Consider the following 25,400-nt stretch of genomic DNA (forward strand, 5'->3'; position numbering starts at 1 on the left):
GAGGGCTCGCACGTCTCGTCGCGCTTCCCGCACGAGACGCGCACCGTTACAACCTAAAACAGTATGTGAACAATGCAAACAATTGGGATGACTGGCTAGACTTGGCCATGTTCTCATATAATACATCAGTACATGAAGAAACTAAGTTTTCTCCGCATGAATTAGTTTATGGAAAAATTGCTCGTGAACCAACCAGCAGTGATCCAGTAAAAGAAAACCTAGAACCCACATATGCGGATTACTTCCGAGATTTGCATATGACCATTAAGGAATTACAACTGTCGGCATCTAAAAATCTGAACGCCGCTAAAGCAAAATCGGAATACTACTATGATTAGTGTTCAGATTTGAACATCGCGCCGGTTTGGCGGATCAGCCGTCGCGAACGTAAGGACGCGATTCGTCGACTCGGCCGAGTCCGCGACTTCGCAATTCGCGATTCCCGTGCGAGCGCACACACGCGTGCCAATTAATTACGCCGGCGATCCCGTCCCCCAAGACGAGGCAAGACGAACGTCGGCCCGTTACGCGTTCGTCTCGCTCTCATTTCCGTCTCTGTCGTTCTTGAGAAGCCACGTGCGACCAATTTTCCTTAGTTTTGCCTTGCGCCACGCACGTGGACCGATTTTTGTATTGCGAAGGTTCATTAAACCCACCAGCTATTTTGACGGACTTTATTGTCAACCGTAGAATTACATACGTTCACGGGAAGTGCGCGACCGCGTGACTTAGAATAAAGACACGACCACACCACGTGTTCACTTATCAGACGGCTAGTTTCCTTTCCGTTCGACCAACCGCGATCCGAAATCCCCCATTTTGGGATAGACCCAGCCACGAACAATTAGAAAATTAACCCACAAAACTTCAAGGTAACGGATCTCGTATATTTGTTAAAGGAACCGGTGAAAGGCAAATTCAGCGATCAGTATACTGGACCTCACAAAGTTATAGAAATGCTACCTAATCAAAATGTAAAGATTCTAATCAAAGGAAATCCTTGTACGCTACACATAAATATACTAAAATTAGCACACCGTAGACCCGACTAACGATACGATACGACGGAAGACGACAGGACAGACGATGACAAACCATGCCCATTCCAAGGCCAAGTTACCGCCCAGAAGAGGAAGAACTGGAAGAGTTTTACGGGCCAATAGACGGGGTGGTGCCAACCGACTACCCCGAAACATACCGGAACTTGCTAAATCTGCATTGCGTGGTCGTACCGTTGCAAGAGCCGTCATACATCTACCATCAGCATACGCTGTGTAGGACCTGCTATGGCCGCCTAACGCAGCGGGAGCAGTGGTATTACGAACAAGGCGGCTGGCACATTATGTGCCAGCTAGACACGGCCCGGTCATTCGCAAGATGCCGAGACTGCGGCCTACAACTAGGAAGAGTCCGCCAGGCATACGACTGTACGGAGTGCATAGAGGAGCACTTCGAGATGAATGCAGACGAGCGGTGGTTAATTCATACGGGCTACGCCCAGGAAGTGATCACCCGATGGTGACAAGGACACCCACCACCATATATACATTTTCTTCAACGTAGTATATTATCTAACATACACATACCTCATGAAATAAACACTCATACATACCCATACAAATGCGTAAAAAAATAATTACCCCAATAAAAATCATAGGACATTCCTTTTGCTAGAAGGATACTGCTGCAACAATATGAGAAGCATGCTAATCCATCGGACCATGGCCCTATCTAAATAAAAATATCTAAAATTTCATAGCAGAATGTTTCTACCACTATTGTCACAACTAACACACCGATAGTATTATTCATAGAAATAACTAAGCGAAGAACCTTACTCCAAACTAACGGATGCAAAATAGATAACAAGATGAAATGCTTCTTCACTCACATAATAATTCAGAATACCTTCAACAGGCACTCTTTCGTTATTATCATGCTAATTCCTATAACTCTACTATAACAACTTAAAAGATAACGCGATAATCATTTGTATAAGCATTAGAAGAACGATGCGTTTGCTTACAGAAAATGTTTTAAACGTGACTACCTTATCTCTCAAGACCGTTGACGACTGTAACATTGACCACGTCGCTACAAGGGCGGAAGAATTCTACATTCAGCCACTACAGCTATCAGATTACAGTTACGCGGACATCATCCAATGCAAGGTCGTAATATCTAGAACAGTCAGCTACTGCGGTATGCATTCTCATATATCGGCAGTACAAAACGGGATAAGCGAATATTTAGAACTGATAACAGAAGAAGAGTGCAGAAGAATGCACCTGTACGGCACTATGTCCGTGGGAAGAAACACATATCTCAGCGGTTTAAAGGTCAACTCCGCGGTAACCAGGCCCTTCACGTTAGCAGGAGAACTAAACAGCAATGGCAAATGCCAAGGAGTCCAATTCTCAGACCCATATGGATCTTGGGATAAAGTCATCGTACAGACCGTAGCAACGATAACATTACGAACAGCTTCTCTACCTGTACAATTAGAAGCAAACAAGATAATGTTAAAATCGGGAACCATATGCATTTTCCAAAGCGGAACCTGCTTAGATGACGACGACGGGTACACTTACTGGAAGCCTTAACCAAAATTCACTTGTAAATTCGAACAATACGATGTCCTGTATGAGGGATTGGCATCAAGACTTACAGACAGTATGAACCAAGAAGAATTCCCATCAGTATTCGCTTTAACCGAAGGAGAAATAACCCAGTAAGCAAAATGCTTTGAATCTGCCACTAAAATTTGACTTGGAAGTGTCTCTGACATCTATCTGCCTCCGCATTACCATATGTATTCCAGTAGAAAGTCTGCCACGCCATATTCGTGCCAAACTTTCGCTTCGAACAGCCTTCGTTATAGAGGGCAGGTCCGTCGCAATAAGAACGGGGTAACCTTGTTCTGAAAGTAAATATCGGGAAAAATCGGAATAAACGACGAGAGGGAAAATTTAATTTACAAACGTATTTATTTTAATCTTAATCTATTTTAATTTTACATATATTTGTATTATATTATTTATTTGTTTCATATTTATAATCTTAAGAAAGAATACGAATAGACAATAAAATTAAAAAAATGAACTGTACAAGTTACATGAAGGAAATAAAAATGATATAAAATTCAATTATCATAACAAAACTGTTATAAAATAAAAAAAAAATATTCAAATCTTAAAATAATGGAAATAAAACCCTCGAATGGAAAATAAGGTGTAGGGATGCTTAAGAAGAGTTCATTAACAATATATTTATTTATTTATTTTTGCTATGCTTCCTCTCATCAGCGGACACGGACAGCACACCACTCTTGAAGTTTCTCCTTCCTACAAACAAAAAGGGCCTTACATTAGAACGTGATATGGATATGTGTTCTGTTCTCATTGTACAATCGATATATTTCGAAGAAAAAAAAATTTTTTTAATTCTCGGATAATGTATATACTCACTTTGCCATTTCCACTTATGAGATGAAATGTCTTCAATTATAACTACACAGCACAGTGCAGACAGGATCTCGAAGTAAATACAGATGATAGATGATAGGCATCCAACCAAGCCTGTGATCCTAACTGTTCATGTTCTGTTATTAAGAATATAATATCCTTTTGTTTACCTTTAGTTCTTGGAATGGATATATTAATGAAAAATTATGTATGCAGACATCTAATTGAAGCTGATTTACTTTAGCTGCTAGCCAAGGATACAGCATTGTATCCTTACATTGAATGTAAATTACTTTCGGTGGTAATCCTGGTAGTAAAGCATTCTCGGAAAAATAGGTATCTGAAATAATTAAAAATATTTGTGTGTACTATATAAAGTTGCAACGAGACACATACGTCTCGTTGCCGTCGAGTTTTCGACCAGGCCCGCGCCAATCAGCCGCGAGAACCAGCCGCGAATCCGGCCCGGGCGCGGACCAATCGACATGTGCCGAAGATTCGCGAACGAGCACACGAGGTCCGCGCTCGGGCTATAAAGATCGCGACGAAACCACCCGAGAGCGGAGTTGGTCTGGAGCAGCTCTCAGGCGAACACCCGAGCCCAGGTCCTCTCGCAGCCGCGCAGAATCGTGCCAGCCTCGGTATACTACCGGACGAACACGCCGAAGCGCTGGGACCGGCCGAGGCGTACGTGGGTTTACGTCCCATACGCCAAAACCGAGACCGCGAGTAGGTTCTGGGAGGCAGTCGATCGACGGCCTGCTCTTTTTAGAGCACCGTAGTTTCGACACTCCGGTCCGTCCTCCCCACTCCTCGGACCTGTTCCCGCATCCCGCGCTCCTGACCGGAGATTCCGCGCCTCGCTCCAGGAGTCTAGTCTCCTCGCAGCAGCGTGCGGAGTTCGCCTCGCGGTATACTACCGGGGATGAGCGACCTCGCCGGTCTCGAGCCGTAGGCGCGAGGTTTACGTCTACGTCTACGTACTCGAGCCGCGGCCGCGCGGGGACGACAAACGGGGCGTTCCGCGAATCCCGCGAATCCTCTCGGCGCCCCGCGAGCCCAGCCGACGCAGGAAACGTCGCCAATCCACCATCATTTGCTGGGCCGCGGCCGTTCCGATCTCCTCGCCGAGGCGACCGCGCGACGGGAATCGTGGGGATTCGGGACCGCGCCGAGAATACCCGATCGTCGGGCCGACGTTGAGCGAACCCGGCTCGCCCCGCGCTCTCCGCGCCACCGTACCGCGTACCGGACCGAAAATTGCTCCGTTTTCTGCCGCCGTCCACCGGCGGACGGCGCCCGCCGCGAAATCCGGGAACCCACCGCGAGGTTCAAACCGGATCCGTCGATACGGAGCCCCGCCGCTCCCGCGAAGAGTTAATTAGTTATAGAGAACCGACCGTTCGGTTCGGGGCTAATAAATAGGTTGTTAATTATGCTATTAATTAAGATAAGGGGTTCACGGGGGCGTAGGTTAAGCGTTCGTTACGCATCGAGCGTCCACCGTACATTTTATTTTCGTTTCTGTACACTAGGCCGGTCCAGAGACGGGCCAGATCATCGGACCGATCCGGGCCGGGGCCACCGGTAATCTGGAAATCGGCCAAACCGCCGTGGATGCAATAAATTCTGTTTAGTTTTATTATTTCAACCAGGTGTCTCATTTAACTACCTGTCCACCCCCCTCCCCAAAGAACCCTGGCCGCTGAGCCAATCCGGGGAGGGCTTACCCGTCTCGCTACGCATCCCGAGCGAGACGCGTACCGTTACAAAGTTTAGAGTACTAAAATAATACTATACAATACTGCACGGAAGATATTATTGATTATAACATAAAGTTATTTGTTTTCCATGCGTATCTTATTTCTCTCATATCTATATATAATAACATTACAATTTATCATAACACGAGAAATATGTAATGTACGATGTGCAACTTGGAATAAATTATACTGTTTCAAAATGAACCAGCACAGCGATAACCCACTGGGACATTCCCAATATGTTATCGTCTTCTTCATCCGTCGACGATTCGTTGGAAACGTTCATGGCCTCCAATGGCATTCGGTAACATTTTGCCCTAACATCTTCCTGGCTAACATATGTTATTTCAGTGCTCAAAGTGTTGCATTTAAAAATTTCTAATGCTGGAGATAACAAGGCGATATCATAGAATGCATCAACTTGTAGAAATCTATGTACACCTAAGCGAAAAGAATTTTCATGGGGACTAATAGATGAAATTATACAAACTGTACCATCGTGTAAAATGCAGCAATTATCGCGCTCATCTGTGCCAAGCAATAAGCTGTGAATTTGAAGTTTGCGGTAAGAAATAGCACCACTACTATTATGAAACATCATAGATGCCTGAATGGTGGTTGAAGAATCACCACCTCCCTTATTACTAGCATGATGTTCTATCTCTCTCATTCTATTAGAAAATTGTTGAAGGGGTTGTCCTGGCTTTCTGCATTATTTTCTAAAAATGGACATGTTGCTTTCATACGGGAAAGCAGAAAATGAATCTAATGTACCAAAACGTCTGACGTCATCCGCCAAGTGGAGAAGACCGTGGACATTATAAGAATTAAAAGTTGGGCCATAGAACTTTTCACAACGACGAACAAATAGTTGCAAAGCTCCTTCTGCAAACTTTAAATATTTGCTAACAAAAACCTGTGAAACCATTATTCTTATGGCACTGTGCAGAAACAAGAAGTGTCGATATACATTATCCTTCAGTACTCCATAGGTGACAACTGGACCAGTATACAAAAGAAATTGCCGAAATTCTGTTGCTTTAAATTTGCAAAATAAATCTATTGATCTAGGACGCCTTGCAAACTCGGATGGACAATATTTATTGATCCTTCTCATTCTCTCTGTGATTGTGAAAATTTGTCGAGAAGATAATTTTGAAAATGGGGAACATTTGCCACACACCCAGGCAGATAACAACTTTTTAGTGACACCTAGACATACGAGATGCATATACTCGAATGGCACCTGTGATACTATTCCTATTGGCATCAAAGCTACTGGACTTTGACCATCTTTATGATGATCCTCATCGGAACACCTGGTATATTCTTCATCACTTCGTAAAGGATGTGTAATACCATTGAAAACCTGACGACCTCTTTCCTGTGTACCACAAACTTTGCACTTGGAACAAGGTCGATGAGACATATGGCCTCTGTGATGAAGTATAAAGGCTCGAGCTGGTGCATCAGCAATAAAACACCTTAATACGACTGGAATTTTTTTCTCGTGAAACGTAATGCCTCCATTTGACATTATCAAGTTTATGTCAGAGACAAATTTTTGAAGATAACTGTTACAATCCTTGGGTTTTTGGGTGCCTTTATAAATCCCTACTACAATGGGTTTGCTATTTAAGATATTTACAATTCTGACTTGAATAGGCCAAATTTGAATTGTATTGGAATTATCTAAACTACATCCGTCCACATGAAAATCCAATTGCAACTCTCCAGGAATTACTGGAGAACATTGCGATAACTGTTTAACTATTTTCAACTCTACATCAAAATGAACATACTCTCCTGGTTCTACCACAGAGGTGACCACACTGGTACAAGGTGTACCAATGAGCGTTCTTATATCTTTCGGCAAACTAGAAGAACACGAATGGGTACGTAGAAGAGATAAGATGTTGTTTCCCTGAGTGTGAGGGAGAAATGATACTTCTGAAACAGTACCAGCGGACTCCCAAACCACATCATCGCATGAAGAGGTAGAAGAGGTAGATCATGCGTGAATGAAGATGTGGTGGGAATATTAAGCAGACTTTCATTATTATTATTACTGACAGGCACGGATAAAGAAGACGTGCTGGGAATGTCCTGCAGATTATCAACATTAGGGGGACTTTGTAATTCATTGTCACGTGAATACTTCCTCAAATTTAAGGTTATGTCGCGCCGAATATTTCGTTTCTGCCTAGGGCTTAATTGATTATACGGTTTTCGCGAAACCGACTTCTTCAAAACTCGATCCATGGGTGTAAAAGAAAACTGAATAAAGAATATACAAAATATATAATAATTTGTTACGTATATTGGTAACAATACCACGTGGCAATACTTATCTGGCGTTTTCTCTGCTTCTATCCTTCCTTCCTTCGAATCCACTGCTCATCCAGTATTCACTGCTTTAGAGTTAATTCACGAACTTAATAATTAGTAATTAACTAACAAAGGAATCACTAATCAAACAAGACGGAATCAGTGCGCGTGTCGAAACACTGACACCTTCGTCGTGAGAGGTGTTGTTCCCGGTCTGGTGTCGCAAACTGCACTGCGCATGATCACGTAACGCGCAACACCTAACATACGCGCATCATAAATTAAAAGTTATAGATATTATAGCGTTAAAAGAAATTAATGAATTAAAATTAAAAATTAAGAATTAAATTAATTAAATTAATAATGTGTGCATTAATATTTACGCGTATTATTGTTGTTTGGCGTCGACCGAAGGTCGGAGTCGCCGGGGGGCCGGGACCACTCAGACATGAGCGCGCGAGGAGGCAAGGAGAGACGGGAGAATCAAACCTTTCCTTTTTCGGAAAAAATTGCACTTTATTCGGTGGGTTCTGGTCGTACGACGCACGAGGTGCGAGGCACTCGCGAGCGCGAGAGAGAACGCGCGAACGAGAGTCGCGAGTCGGCGAACGGACGGAGATCTTGCGTGTGCAAACTTCTGCCGTCGGATCGCGAAGAGGAAATCTTGAGCGGCACGAAACGCGTGCCGCCGCGAGACGGAAATCTTCTACGCGGACGCCGGAAATCTTGACGCGAAGCAGAGTGCACGTAACGCGGCGCGGGAGATCGCGAGAATATTGCTACCGAATAATGCGAAATCGCGAGAGTCTCAGAGCGCGAGAGATGAGAATCTCTACTTATCGAGACGAGAGCGGACAGATGAGCAAACGTGTAGAGCGATACCTTGTGATTGACTGAGCGTTCAGAACGTTAAGAGAGCGAGAAGGCATACGCAGGTGCCTTAAATAACAAAGACCGTCGAATGTGGAGAACCGTGATTGGAGCTCGCACATCGGACGATCCTTGTTTGTCTCAATTTGAAGTATTCAAGCTGTGAAATTCGGCCAATGAGAATTGAAACGGTTGCTACGCGATATCGAGGAACGGCGACACGCGCTCTTGCCGCGTGTTGACATACGCGACAAAAACCGTATGAAATAGCGGTCGCCAGTTAGACAATAGGCACCGAATTCCACAGCTTGAATCCTGAACAATTGTGTTATATCCTTAAGGGCATGCGCACAGTTGGCGCGAAATATGAATGTCATTTGTTTTAAAACGACCGCACGCAGAAAAATGAAAATCGCTACGGTTATTCGCTATCGTGCATTCGTGAATGCAACATTCCGAAAGCAGCAATGGAAGGCATTTCAAAGACAATGGAATCGGTAAGTTTCAGTCTCCTCTATGATATAATTAATCTAAAATATTATATACTTTATCGGTATATCATTATATTATTTTTGATATGTTTTTGAGATTCGAGACCGTCGACTAGGGAGGACGATTCATAAACCGGCGAGGTACCAAACCACCTCGTCGGAAGAGGCACCACAGCGACGGAAACGCCGCATCATTAGGTCGCCTACTCCCGTTGGCTCCGATGAGGAGCTACTACAGCTTCTAGAAGCAAATTCGCCAGAACAACGGGGAACAACGGGGGGATTGCTTTCCAATCCCTCACATGCACCCGTAACACCTATACCTTCATCAACCTCCCCGATAGATTTATCCGCATCCTCATCCTATGTACAAAAACCTCCTATACCACCACCTACCCCATCCTATACCATGCATCCCCCCGGAGAACTCACTATCTGGCATTACAATGACCTAGTAAAAAGGATGGACCACATGAACCAAAAAATAGATAAGTATGTAATTTAACAAATTGAAATTACAGTAGTATGATAGCAATACTTAATAAGAATTAACAAAATTTACTTTTTCTTTGTAGACTACTAAGCAGGAAGGATAGACCAAGGCATTATGGGCGAAAGCCGGATTGTCTACCTCTTCAAACGAGGGAAGATGTAGACAATTTTGAAAACTGCTCAGACGAGCAGTACAATAATGTGGTAAGTGTATGCATTTATTCCACTGCTATGTGCGCGCGCACGTGTGAGTGTATATATTAATGATATATTATTTTTTAGGTTGACTACTTTGCCTATTTGGGTGGCCCTAATTTAAAAGAGGCACTGAGTTTAGAGAGGCTGTCACAGACAGCCTCTTACAATTTTATACGTAGTTTGGCAAGGAGAGCCGCCAACCATTGTATCTCACAAAGATTGTGCGGGCCCTTTTCGGTAAGAATTATTTATTACTTAATACATTACATAAATACTTTAATACATTACATTAATATGACCGTATAATAATCTTTGTAAATTAATGTTGCAGATGCAGCTTGCGAAAGCAGAGCTTTTGCTGAAAGAGCTTTTGAATCCTGAAATTCGAGGCGAGTGGTGCTGAAAGCGAGGAAAGAAAGGGTCCGGCACAAGAAACCGACCAACAGTATGAGACCACCCAATCCCTGGGAGCAGGGACAACAGCAGTAACCGGGGGCGCAAGTGGAGGGAGGAGTTTTAGTGGGTAAACCCTCACCATCACATTGCCCCTCTGAAAGGGGGGGGGGGGGGCGATCGCTTGGGGAGTCCCACACTTTCTCGGGATTGGAATGGCCCCGAGAAGTTGTGCGTAAAACATTCAACCTCCCTCCACTTTAAATAATAAAAATAAAAAATAAAAAAAAGCACCAAACAGCACTTTTCAGTGCTCCAAACAGCACTATTTAGTGCTAATTTAAAATTATATTGTAGTATCCTAATTGTAAGAGTTCAAAAATAAATTCAATTTAAATAAAAAATTAATAGATATTAAAAATATTCCGGCATCCCTTTCCAAATCCTTCTTTCAATCTTCTTCGAATCCACTTCCTCTCGCACGCACACTCTTCGCGCTCTTTTCTCTCGCTCTCGCACACTCCTCGTGCTCTCTCTGTCTCGCACACTCTTCGCTCTCTCTCTCTCTCTCTCTCTCTCTCTCTCTCTCTCTCTCTCTCTCTCTCGCACGCACAGTCTTCGCGCTCGTTCTCTCTCTCTCTCTCTCTCTCTCTCTTTCTCGCACGTACGATCTTCGCCTTCCACTACACGGCACTTTGTCTTTCACGACACATTGTGGTGTTTACGCATCACTTTATCTTTATTACGCATTGAAACTTAAATAAAATACCTTTTCCCACCCTAAACAGGAAGATTTACTCAAATTTTTACCGATATTTACTGTTAGAACAAGGTTACGTCCGTTCTTAATGCGACGGACCTGCCCTCTATATCGAAGGCACAGTTTGGCTCGAAAAGACCATATGATTCCGCATGGAATTTTACGTGGAGACTTCGCATGGATTGTGAAATCCATCTGTATCCGCATTCGACTAGGAATTTGGCGACAAATTTCAGTGCCAAAATCATATCACATGAGGACCAAATTCAGCTTCGAGCAGGGTTTGGTACAAAATACATAAGTCTTATGCTCGCAATGTGTGCAGCACACATTCCACTCGATTTGGTCGAGTAGGCATTTGGCTAACTGGGAACATTTGCATTAACAAAAATGGGTGAAACGCCAATATGCGGATACACCCTATTTCAAACAGAACACCCAAAACTGTTCATTCTTGAAACGACTAAAGGAAAAACATTTACTGGGGAAAGAAAAATGCGTGTAGAGAATTTCGATATTTTCACTTACATAAATTCAAAATTCGTCTACATAGAAAGGCACATAAAGAACCGGGTAAACAATCTCTACAAGAATATGCTCACGCAAAATTGCAATTTGGAAAAACAAGTATTGACTAATGCCCTGACATTAGCAACTATAAAACCTGATGAATTTGCCCGAATAGTAACGAAAAAAGCTGGACATATGGCTCTTGTGGCCGAGAAAGTGATACACATCATTAAATGTGTCGCAGTCGATGTAAGAATTCGGCATACTGAAGATTGCTTCACCGAATTGCCAGTCAACCATGGAAATAAATCGCAATTCTTAACACCTATAACTCACATCCTCACCAGCCATGGAACTCACAGAGATTGTAGTCAAGTACTGCCAGTGATGTACGAAATCGGTCATATTTTGCACATTCTTACACCGAAACCCATAGAAGCCGTGCCACCTCGAATACTACAACCACTCAAGGAACCAGCATGGCACTACGTTAACCCATCGAATCTGGCTACCCGTGGAATCTATACTCAAGGCGATCTCAACAACTTGAAAAACCACGTCATGTTCTCAGCCGAAAAATCAGCCGTACTAAACTCTGTAGCTCGAGGCATAACTGGTAAAACCATACCAGATGGAGCACTTTCCATAATGAACATGATGAATGAGGAAACACTCAACAAGATAGCAGAAAACGCAGTCGAAAAATTCTGGCACGAATTCATTACATTTGGATCCTTCAGTGCAGGAATACTAGCAGTCTTTATAATCCTCAAATTTATAAACGCAATTGCTGACACAGTAATACACGGCTATCCGGTGTACTCGCTATACGGATGCAGTTTCACCGTGTGCGGAGCCGCATGGAATTCGCTGACGCACCTCCCGGTTCAACGCGCTGACAAGCGGAGACACACGACCCGACCAGCTGACGACGCGACCTCCAACAATCAAAAACTCGGAAAAGATGTTAGAAGCTTGCAACAAATTTCCCTCGGAAATTTGCTTTCTAAGGGAATGGTGTCACGTCCGGTGGTTGGACCGCCAACGAGTAAACCCTCAGATGAAGAATTCTAATGAATTCTTATACAAGTCCGATGATGTCACACGAGGAGAAGTAAAAATAGGATTAAGATATATGTAAAAAATGCTACGCAGTTAGGTACCAAGAAATGCGACTCTAACTTATCTTCCTGCAAGATACGCAGATGAATATCAGTTTACACCCTGAGAACAAACAGGAAGGGTGTCCAATTATAAGAAAAGACGCCGACTTCATAGTAAAAGGATCCTGTCGACACACAGCTGACTAGTCAGGAGACATCAAGAAGATTAAAAGATGCAAGGTAGAGACTCCTGAGCCAGCATCTTCGAAAAACAAAGGACTGGCCATCCTATAAAAAAGGGGACCAACTCCTCAACACCAGTCAAAAAGAATCAGCCAGTCAGACAGCCATAGTCAATTAGCGATAATCCAGTTAAGTAGTCCAGTTCTTTCTTTTAAAGTCAACGTTAGTTCAGTTTTCGTTTTGAAGTTCCGCGAGTTCTTGTAGTTGTTCCGTGCCAGCCACTCCTGTACATTGCGAGCGAATCCGAAGCCCAGCAGTTACAATATATTGTAAAAGAATCCAAAGCCCAGCAGTTACAATATATTGTAAAAGAATCCGAAGCCCAGCAGTTACAATATATTGTAAAAGAATCCGAAGCGTAGACGTCGGTAATACTAATATTATTATTGTTATTATTGTTGTCATAAACGAAGTACTTGTAAGCACTCTAGTATATGCGCTGTATAAACCATATTTGTAAAATCAAATTTGTAATCTGATTCAGAACCACACTTTGAATAAATCAATAATTTTGTTAGATTCGAAATAAAGGTACAAACTTATTTAAACGATCCTCAATTTCCCTAACCGTAGCCGATGTATGCTGGTAGGTTCGAAACTGCGTCCTACCCTCTAAAAATCATAATTCATCCCACTTGGGACGTAACACAAGCAACCATAAACTTTCAGGTGACGTACACTGTGTTTTCGGTCCGTCAATATTGCCATGGACACATCACCTTTTGTTGCAGGATGGCCAATTCTATTCTTCACGTAGCTAGCCGTAGTGACTGCTTCCGCCCAAAATCTCTGGGGTAAACCTGAAGATTTTAACATTGCTCTGGTTAAAGGCTATAGCCGGTTTTGGGGGTCAAATCTGCCCTGGAAGGGATTTTATTCCAATTTGCGCCATTCGATAGCCTACCAAAAAAGATACCTTTCAACCAAGTTTTAGCCCTATAGCTCATCTGTGAGGGTAGTTATAGAGGAAAAACGAAAATCCAGTTTTTGGCCTATTTTCCCCATTTAATGACAATTTAAAATTCTGAAAAAAATCTGACACATTTCTGATACCAAACCGCATACTTTGAATCGTTTTCAGATTTTTCCGTTGCAAACTCTGGCTGTAAAAATCGAAAAACACGAAAAAAATCGAAAAAATGCAGATTTCATATGGAAATCGAAGAGACACTAGAACAGAATTAATTTAGCAATGAGATATTGTCCTAAGTATTATGCTCAATTTTTTTCAAATTCCTGCGATTGGTGCGTCATAGTAGGAAAAAATAAAAACCACTTTTTTCGGCGTTTTTTCCGTGAAAAACTAAGTTATAATTATCGTAAAAATATATTATGTAATATTAAACATCCCTAAATTCAGAGAAACATCGTCCAGACTTTAAAAATTGCGTAATACAAAAAACGACAATTATACTGCGCAGGATATATCCCAATATTTCGAAGGTATTTTCAACGGCGCCGGTTGGTGCAGTAGCTATGGTCTCCGACTGCGGAACCGCTGAAGACTTTTTGGACCAGGTTCGGATCCCGCCCCGGTCCAATTGTTTTTTTCTTTAATCAGATGTTTCTTCGATTTCTAACCGTATGATTGTTGTTACGCTGTTGTAAAAACATTTTTTAACTATGTTTAAACTATTTTTAAATAATTTTCCGGAAAAATATTTTTGGAGCACTTTCGGCCTTTAGTCATCTACGGGCTGTATTATTACTTATCTACTTAACATTTTTTTACATGGAATAAGTGCATCGACTTGTCTATTAAATCTTTTATCTTTAGTCGGTACATTACTTATTATTAATAATAAATCTAGTGTTATATTGGGATCGGGAGGTATTGTTGTATCTGTTTCTGTCAAGTAAAAATATTATTAGGGATATTATGAAAACGAGGTTTATGCTTCGGACAACTATAACCATTGTTGTCTGGAAAAATTCCTGATGAAGGACATTTTCGATTGGGGACTTTGGAACTGAAACAATTGAGCCGTGGACATTGCTTTCTTGAGGTGTTCCAATAGTCTTTGCTGTTTTTTATTATATCTTTTACAAGCAACGGGCAGCTGTCGCAGAAAAACGCCGTTTAAAAACATATCTTACAACCGATATTTTTGATTTTCCGGAAATGACAGAAGACGATTTGAAGATACTTTTCACGGGATCATACCAATTATCTCAAGCTGTTTCGTATTTGGCCGAGATAATGGATGAACACGATCATAAAATTAATGTCCGTTATTTAATAGAAAATAATAATATTGTAAAATTCGAAGTAAAATCGCGACATATCAACCGCAAAACGTACAAATGCTACATAGATTATATACCAAACTCAACTGGTCATTCCGGTATAAAACGGTATTGTTGTGAATGTGCCAATGGTAATCGCACTATTGGATGTTGCTCACATGTAGCTGCTATCATTTATTATTTATCTTATGCTCGATACGACACAGACATAGTTCGGGTAGCAGAGTTGCTCACCAGAATTTTCAATAACGACCAAATAACACCGACAATTGACGAAGATAGCGACGAAGACAGAAAACGCCATACATGATTCCACTGCACACCAATCCACCTATAATTATTACAGATAAGTATTCCTAATAATACTTCATGTATATATTTTCTGTCACAAAAATAATCAATCCCTTATTCCATGTAAAGAAATGTTAAGTAGATAAGTAATAATACAGCCCGTAGATGACTAAAGGCCGAAAGTACTCCAAAAATATTTTTCCGGAAAATTATTAAAAAATAGTTTAAACATAGTTAAAAAATGTTTTTACAACAGCGTAACAACAATCATACGGTTAGAAATCGAAGAAACATCTGATTAAAGAAAAAAACAATTGGACCGGGGCGGGATCCGAACCTGGTCCAAAAAGTCTTCAGCGGTTCCGCAGTCGGAGACCATAGCTACTGCACCAACCGGCGCCGTTGAAAATACCTTCGAAATATTGGGATATATCCTGCGCAGTATAATTGTCTTTTTTTGTATTACGCAATTTTTAAAGTCTGGACGATGTTTCTCTGAATTTAGGGATGTTTAATATTACATAATATATTTTTACGATAATTATAACTTAGTTTTTCACGGAAAAAACGCCGAAAAAAGTGGTTTTTATTTTTTCCTACTATGACGCACCAATAACAGGAATTTGAAAAAAATTGAGCATAATACTTAGGACAATATCTCATTGCTAAATTAATTCTGTTCTAGTGTCTCTTCGATTTCCATATGAAATCTGCATTTTTTCGATTTTTTTCGTGTTTTTCGATTTTTACAGCCAGAGTTTGCAACGGAAAAATCTGAAAACGATTCAAAGTATGCGGTTTGGTATCAGAAATGTGTCAGATTTTTTTCAGAATTTTAAATTGTCATTAAATGGGGAAAATGGGCCAAAAACTGGATTTTCGTTTTTCCTCTATAACTACCCTCACAGATGAGCTATAGGGCTAAAACTTGGTTGAAAGGTATCTTTTTTGGTAGGCTATCGAATGGCGCAAATTGGAATAAAATCCCTTCCAGGGCAGATTTGACCCCCAAAACCGGCTATAGCCTTTAACAATGTTCTATTTATCCTTTCAGCCACGCCGTTCATTTGTGGTGTTTCTACGTTTGATCTCTTGTGTTTGATTCCTAAACTGTTAAAATATGCAGTTAAATCTTTATTGCAGTATTCTAATCCGTTGTCAGTGTATTCTAATCTCTTCCCAGTTTGGCATTCCATTTTTGTAATGTAATCTTTGATAACTTCTTTTGTCTTTAAACATCTCACTGTAACTGCTCTTGAAAAATCATCTGTGAAGGTTATAAAATATCTACTTCAACCAATGGATGGAACTGGTAACGGGCCACAAACATCTGAGTGTATTAATTTATTTATTTCTTTAGTTTGTCTTATCTTTAGCTGCTTGCAAGGCCTTTTTGTTGCTTTGGCTATGTTACAGGCATCACATGTATACTTGTCTAACTTGGTGTTGCTCAATCCAGTTACTCGGTCACCATTTGACAATGCTCTAATCGCATCATTATTGACATGACAAAAACGTTGATGCCGTATTGCTTCGTCTTGAATACTCAAATTATTCACTTCTGCTGTATTTTCAAATGATGTTTGTACTTCAGCCTTTATTATTTACAAGTCATTCTTTTTGTATGCTTCACACATAACCTCATCTGTCAACGTGTTTCTTATTTTTACCTTTCCTTCTTTGAACACTAATTCTTTGTTCCTCTTTTCTATTTGAGAAACAGACATTAAATTCTTCCTGAGGTTTGGTACGAAGTATACATTATTCAACACAACACCCTTTGTCTCATATCCAACAAACGTCTTGATTGTCACGCTGCCAATGTCCATTGCATGTAATATTGCACCTGGTCTATATGGGTCAGCCGCTGTATTTATGACTTGTGTATTAATTTCTTGGAAACTGGAAAACCAATCTCTCCGCGTACTTCCGCTGTCCAGAATCCACACATCTTCAATGTCGACTTGATTCAATGGCACTAAGAATGAGTCATACTTTACTTTTGATTTCGGATCAAATTTTTTCCTCTCCTCTACTCTGGTTCGACAGTCCCACGCTATATGTCCTGGTTTCTTGCATGTATGATTTCTGAATTTGTTGTTGAAATGTTGTACCTTATGTTCTTTCGTATCTGTTCTCTTTGAGATTTGGAATGCCTCTTTACGCGTACTTCCTTCATCCTGTTGTCTAGATACCCTTCTACCATATTCCGCTAATAGAACTCCTTTGACTTCTCCTGATGTAAACTTGTCGTCAGGCAAGCTTGCCAATGCCATATTCAGATTCTCGTAACTATCTGGAAGACCTGCTAGTAGTACATATGCCAAATCCTCGTCTTTAACCTCTGCTTCTGCCTCCATTAGGTTATTTGCAACTATCTTTGCTCGTCATATGTACGACAACATGGACTCATCTGATTTCATCTGCAAATGATGTAATTCTCTTTTAAGTTGAAGGATTCTTACCCGAGACTTTGGTTGGTGTACTTGTTCGAGTGATTTCCAAGCTTCTCGTGCAGTTGTACTGTCTTCAATATGAATTTGCTGTGTGGGTTCTATGTTTAGTCCAATCGCTGCGATGACTTTATTGTCATCACAAATGTCTTTCTTTCCAATTCTGTAGTGTTCTCATTTGGATCAATGTCTCTCGATACGAGATCCCATAAACCTTTGGCTCGTAATAGCCATTTCATTTCTATTTTCCATGAGCGATAGTTTCTATTAGATAATTTTGTTATTTGCCGTTCGCCTCTGCTATACATTCTTTCACCTCCTATGCTTTCATTCACTTTGCGATTCCATTTCTGTCTTGCACTGAACACGTGGTCTTCATAGGTTATGTCTTACTTTTACACGTTTCTGGGCCCATAACCATTGTTGGGATTATACGCAAAGTAAACCACATTCATTTATATACAGGGTGGCCCACATAACTCTGAACAGCTCAATATCTCGAAAACTATGCTATCGATTTTAAAGTTCTTAGTCTTAAATTGCATGGAACTGAAGGACCATTCTGACTACATAAACGTGAAGTGGCCTCCCTTCCCTTTTAACGGGGGAGGGGAGGTACCTTTATAATTTTAAATGGAAACCCCCTATAAAATGTTACATATTTAGATTCTACCGGAAAAAACAAGTCAATTTTGTCTGAAACATTTTTTTGTCAGATACTTCCATGATGAGATATAACAGTTTGAAGTTTCGAGTTGTAGGTACTTGAAGCGCTCGGAAATAGCGTTATGGAATTATACGCGCTTGAGTCCTTTGCTTATTCGTGAAGAAATAAAATGTTCAAAATGTCCACCACGGGCTTGTAAACATTTATTTACTCGAAACATCCAAGTTGTTCTAACATTTTTTAACATTTCGGGAGTCACTGAAGCGCAAGCGTCACGTATTCTTTGTTTCATATCCTCTTTTGTCGTCGGTGGTTCAAACATAACTTTGTCCTTTACATATCCCCATAAGAAAAAATCTAATGGTGTTAGATCGGGGGATCGAGGAGGCCATTGACGAGGTCCCCCACGACTTATCCATTTGTTCCCTTTTTCGTTCAAAAATTTCCTGGTGATGATTGCAAAATGTGGAGGAGCGCCGTCTTGTTGGAACCACATTTCTCTTCTAACGTACAGTGGCACATCTTCCAAAAGCGCAGGCAAATGATTTTTTAAGAAATCACAATAACTTGCAGATGTTACAGTTTCTTGAAAAAAATAAGGTCCAATCACAAAATCTCCTATTAGGCCACACCAAACATTTAAAGACCATCGATGTTGAAAGGGAACACATCGCATCCAATTTGGGTTTTCCACGGCCCAAATAATGCAGATTATGTCTATTTACATGCCCTGAATTCATAAAAGTGGCCTCATCGGAAAAAAGTATTTTGCACAAAAAGTCGTTTTCCACAACACCCTGCAGCCACTCACAAAATCTTACGCGGTGATCGTAATCTGCTATCGAAAGCTCTTGTGATAAAACCATGTGATATGGATGATACTTTTGCCGTTTCAAAATTCGTTGAATTGATGAACGACTAATATGTGATGTTTGTGCAAATGTACGTTGACTAATATGAGGATTTAATGTAATTGCAGCAAGAATACTGGCACTATTATTTTCATTAGTGACAGCTTTACTAAGCCGCTTTTCTAAATTATGAAATGTTGCATGACATTTTTTGATCCCAATAATTTGATCCCGATAATTTTTTTGGCATTCACCTAACGTTAATAACATATTCACTTCTGTGTCAAAAGTAGCCATAATCACAATGTTACTGCTTGAATAACAGCTCTAAACTGAAAACGTTTTCATAGATAAGTGAGTCAAACTCAAGAATTGTAAATATTATTGTTTGTGTTTCTTCATGAATAAGCAAAGGACTCAAGCGCGTATAATTCCATAACGCTATTTCCGAGCGCTTTAAGTACCTACAACTCGAAACTTCAAACTGTTATATCTCATCATGGAAGTATCTGACAAAAAAATGTTTCAGACAAAATTGACTTGTTTTTTCCGGTAGAATCTAAATATGTAACATTTTATAGGGGGTTCCATTTAAAATTACAAAGGTACCTCCCCTCCCCCGTTACAGGGGAAGGGAGGCCACTTCACGTTTATGTAGTCAGAAAGGCCCTTCAGTTCCATGAAATTTAAGACTAAGAACTTTAAAATCGATAGCATAGTTTTCGAGATATTGAGCTGTTCAGAGTTATGTGGGCCACCCTGTATATGAGGACATTTAATAAGTAACGTATATGATATAACACAATATAATGCAAAGGTACACATGTCTCGTTAATCACCAACTACGTATTGCACATTTGCACGCGACTGTGTCTGTAAGCGGGGAGATAAAAAGAGGCGCGCATCGTGGGCGCGTATAACAAGTGTAGCGTGGCCAGTTGACCACGCGAACATAGCTAGATACATATATATAGCATCGATTAATGGCGCGGAGAGGGAAATTTAAATATAAGATGCAATCGCGTATTTAATACATATGTATTTGTTAGCATCAACACGTGCGAGCCAAGTTAGGGGTCCGCGCTGACCCGACCCTTAAGCTCGGATGGATTTATGATGGGGTCCCGAGCTACGTGAGGCCCTTAAAGAAGACGAATGAAATAAAACAGAACCATCGATGGACGATGGCAGGCGACCACGTTGGGTCTTTCCGCCGTCAACCGTCGAGGGGTTGTTTAACTGCAACCAGATGAGGGAAAGTCGAGAGAGGCTGAGAGTCTAAACTCCCCTTAATTTTCACTTAGAAAGTGGGGCCCTGTGTCCCAAGGATCTGGCCACGGAGTGGGGAAGGCGAGGGTGCCTTCTGGTATGAGGACTGTGAGGAACCACGCGGCACTTACCCCAGAACCTCGGTAGTAAGAGAATCTCCTGACTCCTCACGAGATTTCGGATATCTTTAACATCAGAAGCGGGATACGTGTGAACGAGTTGTTCACTTAATACTACGCGCGCACACTGATTTTAACCGGTACGCGAAGAATTCTTAAATAGTATTCGCTATGGCTGACCATCCGAATGAAGATACGACTATCGAATACTTGCTAAAGCGCATTCAAAAATTAGAGGAAGAACGCGTCGCGAGTGAAGTAAGTGTGCTAAGTCGACCTCTGCAACATCCGATAGAAGCCATACCGACATTCAGTGGTGAAGAACTTGGTGAAAGTGCGGACACGTGGTGTGATATGGTGGAAGAAATCACGAAGGACCTTACATCGACGCAACGATTGTGTAGTGCAACGCACGCGTTAACGGGTTCGGCCAAAGAATGGTACCGTACGTGGCGGGGAAACCCACGAACATGGACGATTTTTCGCCAAGATTTGTGCTCGATCTATACTACGGAAGACCGTCTTGGTCAGTTATTACGTCGCGCGGTGCTCTATACCAGCGACGATGCCGCTAGTTATTCGGAATACGCCCGTACAAAACTTAAATATTTCACACAGACGAAAATTTCGTTTACACCGATGGAACTAGTGCGGCTTGTAATCGCGAGTGTTATGGACTCCACTACTCGGCAATCACTGACGAACGCACGATACACAACCACCGCTGATCTGTTAACAGGAATAGCCCTTTACATTAAGCGACGCCGGGACCCGAAGGATCAGGATCATCGTAAAAATCCTTCGAAACGTCCTTACAGCACCTCTCGTCCAGGAAAGCGATGTTTTGTTTGCGATTCGATGGACCATGTACAAAGCGATTGTCCTAAAAGACAAAAAATTGCGGCCGGCAGTTCTCGACCACCATCGAAGCATACTGCTACCTGCACCTATTGCACAAAACGCGGACATGAGGAAGATACCTGCTGGCTCAAGCAACGGGCCCAACGATTCAATGCAGGTCAATCCCCGACCGAAAATATATCGAAAACGACCTACAGGACCCAAAAGGGAAAACCCGAAGTGAACGCGTGTTATTCGATGCCGCATCAGCCGACACCTGTCATCATCCGAGACTGTGTTGTTCGAAATTGTTTAATCGATTCGGGTGCAACATGTTCGCTCATAAAAGAGTCTATTGCAAAACGAGCGAATTGCAAAATCGAACCAACCACGGTAACTGTACGAGGATTGCGAGACGCTGTGTTCGTGGCCAAGGGAGCGACCACCACGTTAGTGCAGACCGAAGATGTTTCATTGGAAATGGACCTTCTAGTTGTGGCGGACTCGTACATCCCATACGATGTGATCATCGGCAAAAATATTCTATCCCAAGGAGGCTTGCAGATGCTGATCAACGAGGACGGGACTTCAAGACTCGTACGCTGCCCGTCGAAGCTACCACAGGAACCGACAAGCGAGATGCAACCCCTCGCCTGCGTAGCTGTGGACCTTGATGAACCCATAAAGAGTCAACTTAATAGTCTACTCAACCGGTATAGACACATGTCTAACAACGATAATATAATTCATAACAAGGTGAAGACTGCCCGACTCGACATCACTCTGAAAGAAGGTAAAATTGTTAATTACCATCCATATAGGCTGTCATTTAGCGAGCGAGAAAAGGTACGCGTTATAATTAACGACTTATTAGAAAAGGGCATAATACGCGAAAGCACTTCGTCTTTTGCGAGCCCCATTATACTAGTGAAGAAAAAGAACGGTGAGGATCGTTTGTGCGTAGATTATCGCGCTTTAAATCGGATAACCGTAAAAGACCGGTACCCTCTTCCTTTAATCGATGACCAGTTAGATCGGTTAGGAAAAAACAAATATTTCACGGTTCTCGACATGGCATCCGGCTTCCACCAGATTGCCATCGCGGAAGACTCCGTATCCAAGACCGCCTTTGTTACACCTGATGGTCATTTCGAATATCTTCGAATGCCGTTTGGTCTAGCAAACGCTCCCGCCGTCTTTCAACGGGCAATTAATATCGCCTTAGGAAACCTTAAATATGATACTGCTCTAGTGTATCTCGACGATATTTTAATACCATCTATAACAAAGGAAGAAGGATTAGAAAAATTAGACAGGGTTTTGCACGCATTGGACACAGCTGGGTTTTCTTTAAATATTAAAAAATGTAAATTCCTTGAAACGGAAATAGAGTATTTAGGAAGAGTAGTGTCGGCAGAAGGAATTAAACCTGGTAGGGGAAAAGTTAAAGCTCTTGTAGAATCACCAGTACCCGAAAATGTTAAACAGGTGCGACAATTCATGGGTTTAGCTGGGTATTTCCGTAAATTTATACCCGAATTTGCTGTTCGGACAGCGTGTATCACGAAACTCACAAAAAATAACGAGCCCTGGAATTGGGGAAGCGAACATGAAACAGCACGAAAATATGTAATCGACAAGCTTACGTCGGAACCATGCCTGGTAACATTCGATCCTAATAAAGAAACGGAACTACATACAGACGCGAGCGCGATAGGCTATGGAGCAGTTCTGTTTCAGAAATTCGAAAGAGATTTGCGAGTGGTGGCTTACTTTAGTCGCCGAACGACAGTAGAAGAATCGCGTTATCACTCTTACGAATTGGAAACCTTGGCCGTGGTTAATGCGTTGAAATACTTTCGCGTCTACCTTTTAGGTATAGAATTTAAGCTAGTAACCGATTGTAATGCGATAAAGGCGACTAACACCAAACGAGATTTATTACCGCGCATAGCTCGATGGTGGATATACCTGCAGGATTTCAACTATACTATAGAGTATCGTAAAGGGAAACATATAGAATATGCAGATTATTTAAGTCGAAATCCCAGTAAAAATAAAGCCTGCTACGTAAATGTCATTTGTCAAGGATCGTGGTTGGAAATTGCACAAAAGAATGACGAGGAAACCAAGTCGATAATCGAAAGGATTCGTTGTAATGATTCCGTAAGTAGTGACTATACGATAAAAGATAATCTGCTGTGTCGAAAATTGCGTAACGATAACGATAACGAAATCACTCGTTTCTATGTACCGAAAGGAAGTCGTATCGGGTTGTTGCGACTGTATCATGACGAAAATTGTCATATAGGGTTAGATAAAGTTCTTGATCGCATTAATCGTAAATATTGGTTCCCTAGAATGAGGGCGTTCATCAAAAAGTATATCGATCATTGCCTTACCTGCATCGTCGCGAAACGCCAAACAGGACCTAAACAAGGTCTACTCCATTCAATAGAAAAGAAACCAATTCCATTCGATACCATTCATTGCGACTGTGTCGGTCCGTTTGTTAGAACAAAAACAGGCTATCAGCACGTTTTGATTATTTTAGACGCCTTTACTAAATACGTTCAACTTGTGCCGTTGACGTCTTTAACAGGCGAAGAAACTTTACAAGTTTTTAGGGAACGCCTATTATTATTTGGAAGACCACGAACAGTAGTATTAGATCGCGGTACAAATTTCACATACAAACCGTTGCAGCAGTTTTTTAAAAAACAAAATGTGGAAATACATTATATTGCCACGGGCGCCCCTCGAGCAAATGGACAAGCTGAACGATACGTTGCGACTGTAACCAATCTACTAACCGTAGAAACATTAAAAACTACAGAATGGCCGAGCAAACTTATTAAAATCCAAGAGACATTAAATACCACAGTACAAGCTACGACGGGATTTTCGCCAAGTCGTTTGTTGTTCGGCGTAGAACGAAGTGCAGGTGATGCAACTCAAATAGAGTCCGATTTACCAAATTTAAACGAGAAAATCGACGTTTTCAGTGATAGAGAGATTGCCCATAATAGAATATTAGATAATGCACAAAAACAAAATAAACGATTTAATAGGACAAGAAGAACGAACATTAACTTTAACGAACAGGACACGGTATTTTTGAAACCCGCAGTAACGCGCCGTGCTAAATGAGATCGAAAATACCTTGGACCTTATACGGTTTCAAAAGTCTTACCTAACGATCGTTATGAAATTGTAGGAAAAACCGGCAGACCCCAAGTAGCGCCAAAAGATAGACTACGATTATGGAAGGGTGAATGGGCTGGTGACGAGATGTCAAGCGACGACGAAGACAAGAATGAACCGTGTTAGCAATGTGACATGTTAAATATGAAATAATGTTTGTTTTACTCCGTTCATAAAAATTATAATTTTGTGATTGTAATGAGAAGGAAAGAGGAAGATAGCCTCTTTTGCAAAATATAATAAAAGAATTGTTGTGGTATGGAAGTTGATTGATATTGATAATACATCCTAAAAACAAAACATTTTGAATATTGTGGCGTGTGGCGCTGTCGAGAAGTATTTTTATAATACTATCCGTTATTGGTGACTGCTAGTCATGAAGACGTGCAACGTCTGTAAAACATTTTGAATATTGTGGCGTGTGGCGCTGTCGAGAAGTATTTTTATAATACTATCTGTTATTGGTGACTGCTAGTCATGAAGACGTGCAACGTCTGTAAAACATTTTGAATATTGTGGCGTGTGGCGCTGTCGAGAAGTATTTTTATAATACTATCTGTTATTGGTGACTGCTAGTCGTGAAGACGTGCAACGTCTGTAAAACATTTTGAATATTGTGGCGTGTGGCGCTGTCGAGAAGTATTTTTATAATACTATCTGTTATTGGTGACTGCTAGTCGTGAAGACGTGCAACGTCTGTAACACACTTTGAATATTGTGGCGTGCGGCGCTGTCCAAAAGTATTTCTATAATTGCCTGTTATTGCCTGTTATTGGTAACTGGAGAAACTCTGCTAAAATTACGAAACATTGCTTCCCGAGAGCGTGAAGCAGGTCAGTCTGGC

The 25,400-nt window shown here is 41.4% G+C and overlaps 2 protein-coding genes across 2 annotated transcripts; one reads left to right on the forward strand and one right to left on the reverse strand.

The window, feature by feature from the left end:
• Positions 1–5,314: 5,314 nt before the first annotated feature.
• Positions 5,315–9,108, reverse strand: LOC143363519 (uncharacterized). Its single transcript, XM_076804090.1, is given in 2 exon segments — positions 5,315–7,104; positions 9,062–9,108. Coding segments are annotated over 2 exon segments (1,740 nt in total). The 3' UTR covers positions 5,315–5,411.
• An 11,472-nt stretch (positions 9,109–20,580) lies between these two features.
• Positions 20,581–24,856, forward strand: LOC143363497 (uncharacterized). Its single transcript, XM_076804069.1, has 3 exons — positions 20,581–21,677; positions 21,906–22,145; positions 24,570–24,856. The coding sequence occupies exons 1-3, from the start codon at positions 20,684–20,686 to the stop codon at positions 24,680–24,682; spliced, it is 1,347 nt and encodes a 448-aa protein (XP_076660184.1). The 5' UTR covers positions 20,581–20,683; the 3' UTR covers positions 24,683–24,856.
• Positions 24,857–25,400: the final 544 nt, after the last annotated feature.

This window comes from Halictus rubicundus, unplaced genomic scaffold (assembly GCF_050948215.1).
Source record: "Halictus rubicundus isolate RS-2024b unplaced genomic scaffold, iyHalRubi1_principal scaffold0052, whole genome shotgun sequence".
NCBI classification, from domain to species: domain Eukaryota; kingdom Metazoa; phylum Arthropoda; class Insecta; order Hymenoptera; family Halictidae; genus Halictus; species Halictus rubicundus.

What these genes read in the sequence shown, in the direction of transcription:
- LOC143363497 (XM_076804069.1), top strand. Translation starts at nt 20,684, where the DNA reads ATGGCTGACCATCCGAATGAAGATACGACTATCGAATACTTGCTAAAG. An exon ending in AAATTGTTTAATCGATTCGG is followed by an intron (nt 21,678 to 21,905) that starts GTGCAACATGTT and finishes TTCTATCCCAAG; the next exon opens with GAGGCTTGCAGATGCTGATC. An exon ending in CGACATCACTCTGAAAGAAG is followed by an intron (nt 22,146 to 24,569) that starts GTAAAATTGTTA and finishes ATGAAATTGTAG; the next exon opens with GAAAAACCGGCAGACCCCAA.